At 44.2% G+C, this 5,352-nt stretch overlaps 1 protein-coding gene across 1 annotated transcript in view; it reads left to right on the top strand.

Moving 5' to 3' along the window:
• The window catches only part of HDX (highly divergent homeobox), a 31,094-nt gene that overhangs the window by 1,476 nt on the left and 24,266 nt on the right, over positions 1 to 5,352 (top strand). Inside the window, 2 exon segments of the mRNA XM_031058826.1 lie at positions 2,658 to 2,804; positions 4,690 to 5,352. The exon segment at positions 4,690 to 5,352 is cut by the window's right edge and continues 53 nt beyond it. Coding sequence (XP_030914686.1) covers positions 2,658 to 2,804; positions 4,690 to 5,352 — 810 coding nt within the window.

The following is a 5,352-nucleotide window of genomic DNA, read 5'->3' on the forward strand; positions in this document are numbered from 1 at the left end:
GTTTCTGATGAGGTCATTTGTGGGAACTGAGCTCCACTAAATAAAACAGGAGCACTGGTACTGAAAGAGGAGTAGACAGGAGTGGAAGCTGGGAGCTGCCAATTGTGCAGGTGGAAAAAGAATCACAAAATTAACTCTTCTGTGTTCTTTCAGAGTGATGTAAATCATTCAGTGGCCTTGTCATTGTGTATCCACATGGGAGATCTGAAGGCAGTTCTCAACATGAGAAAGTAGATTATGATGAACTTTATTGATTTGTTAATGGACTAATAATTGTCTCCTCTGTTGCTTGCTATAAATTTCTTTAAGGAGTAGATTTATCAGAGCAAGAGTCTCCTTTGGCCAGCTCTGGCTGTGACTGAATAAATGTTCGGGGGAGGCAGAACTTGGGCAAACCTGACTCGTAATGCAGCTGGTGCCGTGTTTAATAATGCACTGGATTGAGAGGGGAAATAAGAGTTGAGAACTGAGGTAAAAAATGTAATTGAAAAATCATCTTCTATTTTATCCTTTATTTCAAAGAAACAGCAAATTCTACAAATTGGTAATTACTGATTTTTCTATTGCCTGTTGACATAGAAAGTAAACTCTGAAGTCAAAGCTCTGGCCTACAAGCATTTTACTCCAATTCTAGCTATCAATCTCTTTTTTTATACAGGCCTGTTGAACTCTTAATATCCATTACCATTACATAGTATAATAATCTTGGAGAATAAAGTGAAAACAGTTGGATTTCTGCTTATGCTTTTGAGCTCCTAATAATTTTATTTGCTTTATATTAGAAGCAGCTCTTGTGCAAAGGTTAGGTAGATCACCCCTCTCCTTTCCATTCAGAATTTTCAAAAATGCTTGGCTACAAAGGGTTTCCTCATCCCCTTTATTTTCCTACTGGATGTTGGCAGGTTTCTTCTCCTTTGGTTCATTCTGTATTCTTGTGATTTATGTACTGCATTAAAATAACTTGTGGCTGGTGACATTTTTGCTTCCCAAGGCACCACGTTGGATGCAGGCTGTTCCTGGCTGGCACTTGCATTGTCTCAGCTGGTGGCCTCCTGTCTGGGACAAAAAAAGGTCCTGCCTTGGAAATCTGTGATGATGAGGCTCTTCTTTTCTGATATCTACCCAGAGGATTGCATTCTTTGCTTGTGTAGATTGTGTAACAAGAGCACCAAGCTCCAGTTTGCCGTTAGGATTCTGCTGTGTGCTTGATAATATTGATAATATTGGCAATAATGTTTGCCTTTCCCAAGCCAGGGCATGAATTTTCACACATAACAAAGCAATGTCTGGTTTAATGTGTTCATCAAAGTGCTGCCCTGTCCAGGCCACCTCCTGTGTCCTCAGAGTGAAGCTCAGGGGGACCCAGTGCTGGGAACTGACCTGAGGAGTTGCTGCTGGCCTGGGAGGACCCTGGGCCTCTTGTCCTGGTTGACTTCCTGAGCACTGCTGTGTAGAGGTAGAACCTTATAAAAGAAAGGCCTTGTAAAATCAGCCCTTGCTATTTCAGCTGAATTAACAGCTAGTCTGTTAGGTTCCCGTGAGAAAGAATCATAAGAATGGGAATCAGTTTGCATAACAATCTATTCTTGCAAGAAGGCATTTTGCATCTGTGAAAAATAAGAAGTCTATCCCATGAGAATGCACAAAGATGTAAACACTTGTGTAAAGAGAGAACCTTAGCTTGTGCACACCCAAGCACCTTGTAACCACTGAACTGAGTGGCAAGAAAGTTCTTAACCAATTAGAATTAAACACAATAACTGGGAAAACTGGCTAAAAATAGGCTGTAGCATTAAAGTGGGGTTTTTGCTGAGGGAACTTCGAAGTGTTCTGCCCGTCGTTACTCACCTCTGCTGTTGTTACAGAGCACCATTTTGGGCAGAGCCAAGGAGCAGGAACACATCCCAAGGTCCTGAAGCCAGCACTGATTATATCCCAGGAAAACAACCCTTACATGTTGTTAAACATCCAGATTTCCAGCCTTCAGGGGGTGTCACAACAGCAGAACCTTTCTCAGCCTGGGACATGGGTGTCCCTCCTCTGTTAAACTGGGGTGTTTGTTAAACTGGGGCTGCCCAAAGCCCTTCCTTGCGGGCTTTCCCCCAGATTGGTCTTTGGTCCTTGATCCTTGTGACTTTGCAGCTGGAGATGCCAGTACTGGCACAGCAGAAGGACTGGCTCTTGAGGAGTGCAGGAATTGCTGAAGTTGGAGACAGTGGAAACTTTACTCGTGTCAGTCACCTTGATTTTATACCAAATTGTATCTGGTTTTTTTTGCTAGGGGTGGGAAACAGACCTGCCAATATTGGAGCTGCTGATGTTTCTCTGTTTTGCCTAATGCCTTTATTTCATTTACATTTTTAAGGGAGAAACTTTCTCTTTCAAACTAGAGCCTCATGGGCTCAGCAATACCATGTAATATTTATTTATTTGTGCAAGGCAGTCACTGTTGTTCCAAACATCCAGTTCACCTGTTCAGCTTGACACAACTCCAATTGCAAGAGGCTTTCTTGGAAAGTCAGGAAGAGTGTTGGTAAAAGGTTCTGTAGAGAAAATATGTCAGTCTTCAGCGTTATCACGGGCACAGATGAGAGCCTGTGCCTCCTGCACAGTTCCAGTTCCCACCCAGCTTTCAGAGTGTCTCCTTTTCCTTTCAGATGAATCTGCGTTCTGTATTTACTGTAGAACAACAAAGGATATTGCAGCGTTACTATGAAAATGGAATGACAAATCAAAGTAAAAATTGCTTTCAGCTCATATTACAGTGTGCACAAGAAACTAAACTGGATTTCAGCGTGGTCAGGGTAAGTACTGAGGCCTTCCAGATTTGTTAAGCATACACATTCATTGCTTTACATAAAATGTAGAGAGGTCTGGAGTCTCTAACATTATCCTTGTTGTAAATCAGACTTCAGTGTGTGTGTGTGACATTTATTTATACCCAGAGAGCCTATTTAGAGTTTGTTTTCACTGAAATATCTTCACATGACTGTTGAATTTAGCAGGGGCCTGGGTTGCACAAGGAGTGATTTTTGTTGTCTTTTGTTGGGATTTTTTTAAGTTATTATTTATTAAATTGTAGGGTGGCTTGCCCTATAGAAACTTTGTATCATGTATTATATCAGAGCAAGGTCATGTTATTAAGAAACTATTTTTAAACTAAATAAGTTTCTATAAATTAATGTATTTGGGAGAAACAACTGTGGAACTATTTCTTTTGATGCACTCTGTCACACTTGTATTCCACATCACAATAATAAATATTGTGGTCCTTTGTGGTTATTCACAGTGGGGACATTCTTTTCCTATAAAACAAGAATGTCCCAGTGCTAACAGGAGCTCTTCCAGAGTCTATGAATTCCACAGGAAGGGAAATAATAATCCCTTTGTGAAACACTAGACAACAAAATGGCTGTTGTCCGAGAGAGAGCAGAAATAGAAATCCTGAGGCATTAGATGGAAAAATAACAAAGGGTAGTGGAGCTCCCAGGAGCTGCTGTGACACTGGACACTGAGGAGGAGCAAGTGGGACCAGTCTAGGTTGGTTTTTAATTGGTTTAACAGTGGCACATTGACAATAACAACCCTGCTCCCAAATTCTTACCTGGATTCCCCTCTCTCAGAACTCTGGAAACATTAAAAGTTACTTTCTCAGCTGGAGGTGGTAGAAGCTGTGAAAGTCAGGCAGGGGCTCAGGCTCCTGGGGCAGGCAGGCAGTTGTAACAGGAATCTGGATGCTGATGGTGCAGCCAGGGCTGCTTTGCTATTTTTGTGCTGATTGAATGTCCTAGAGGAGGCAGCCCAGCTCCCCTCTCCTTGCAGTTCTCTCCATCTTCATGTTTCCCTTCCCTCTCCATTTCCCTTCCTGCAATCAAGTATCATTCCTTCTGTTCTCCTCCCTTCCTGAGCCCTGATTTGCAGCACTTCAACTTTTTCTTACTTCAGAATGGAAACAGATCCAGTGTCTGTCCTGCATTTGTCACATTTTAGCACGATCTTACCTTTCTCTTCTTTACACTCGTCATTTCTGCTTCTCCTAAATGTCCCCTTTTTCCCTTTCTTTTTCTTTTTATCCTATAAAACTCTTGGTCAGTGATTAGTTCTTTGCAAAATGATGCTTGAGTTGCAGCTGGCACTTGCAGATAGGATTACAATAGGCACATGAATTCCCTAAATACAATTGGTCAGGAGAATGGGACTCTCAGCAGAGGCAAAGCTGACCAGTAACTGACATTTTACTGCATGGTACAAATTGTGCCTCCAATTAGACATTTTGTAAAATTTTACAAAAATTTAATAGAGTAGAATACTGTATGGCAGGGATGGTTTTTTCCTGTATGAAATTAGTCACAGTGGTGTCAATTAAATAAATATTGACACTTAAAGACAGGAGGCATCAGGATTTTTGAGAAGCTAGGGTTTTGGACTTGAGGCTGGGCTTGTCCTGTGTATGAGTTGTGGATCCCAAAGAGGAGAGGCCTGGATCTCTACCCTGTATTGTTCAGGCCTGTGTTTCCACCCTGTCATGTTCACTGCATAATCAGTACATGATTTACATATTTGTAAACTTACATCTCAACTCGAACACTTAACGTGTCATCAGACCCGCTTAAAAATGGAATTGCTAATTTTTTTCTGCCTCTTTGACACCTGGTTTTGTGTTTGTTGGCGTTGCTGTCTTGTTTGCAGACGTGGGTTGGCAACAAGCGGCGGAAGATGAGCAGCAAGATCGCCGTGGAATCTGGGGGCACCCCCCCGGGCACTGCCCCCGCCACTCCCTCCGTGCCCCCGGAGGCAGCAGTGAGAAACGTGGTGAATATTGCTCGATCCCAAAGCCAGCAATCCTCTTGGACCTCTTCTAACAACGACGTGATAGTGACCGGGATCTACAGCCCTGCTGGCTCCTCGGGCCGCCCGGGAGCCGCCAAGCACACGAATGCCTCTGTGGCAGAGCTGCACAAAACCTCCATCCCACGGCTCCCCGGCAAGAGCGACGCGGACTTCCAGCAGCAGCACATCCCTCTGGGGCGGCAGGTACAGGTACCCCACTGTAAAAACGCTTCCCTCTTGGTGGGGGAAAAGACCATTATTCTCTCCAGGCAAACGAGCGTGCTCAATTCTGCAAACTCCATCTACAGTCACACGAAGAAAAGCTACGGCAGCTCCTCGGTGCAGACAGCGGAGCTGGTGTTACCTCAGAAACCCATGATTTGCCACCGGCCCTGCAGGGCCGAGCCCTTGGCGTGCCAGCGCTTGCACAAGGCCGAGCCCGCAGCCCTGGCGCCGCACATGGCCCCGGGGCCGAGGGCTCACCCCAGGGAGCCGGGCTGCGGCACCCAGAACCTGGAGATC

The sequence above is a fragment of the Geospiza fortis genome, unplaced genomic scaffold (genome assembly GCF_000277835.1).
Source record: "Geospiza fortis unplaced genomic scaffold, GeoFor_1.0 scaffold29, whole genome shotgun sequence".
Lineage (NCBI taxonomy): Eukaryota > Metazoa > Chordata > Aves > Passeriformes > Thraupidae > Geospiza > Geospiza fortis.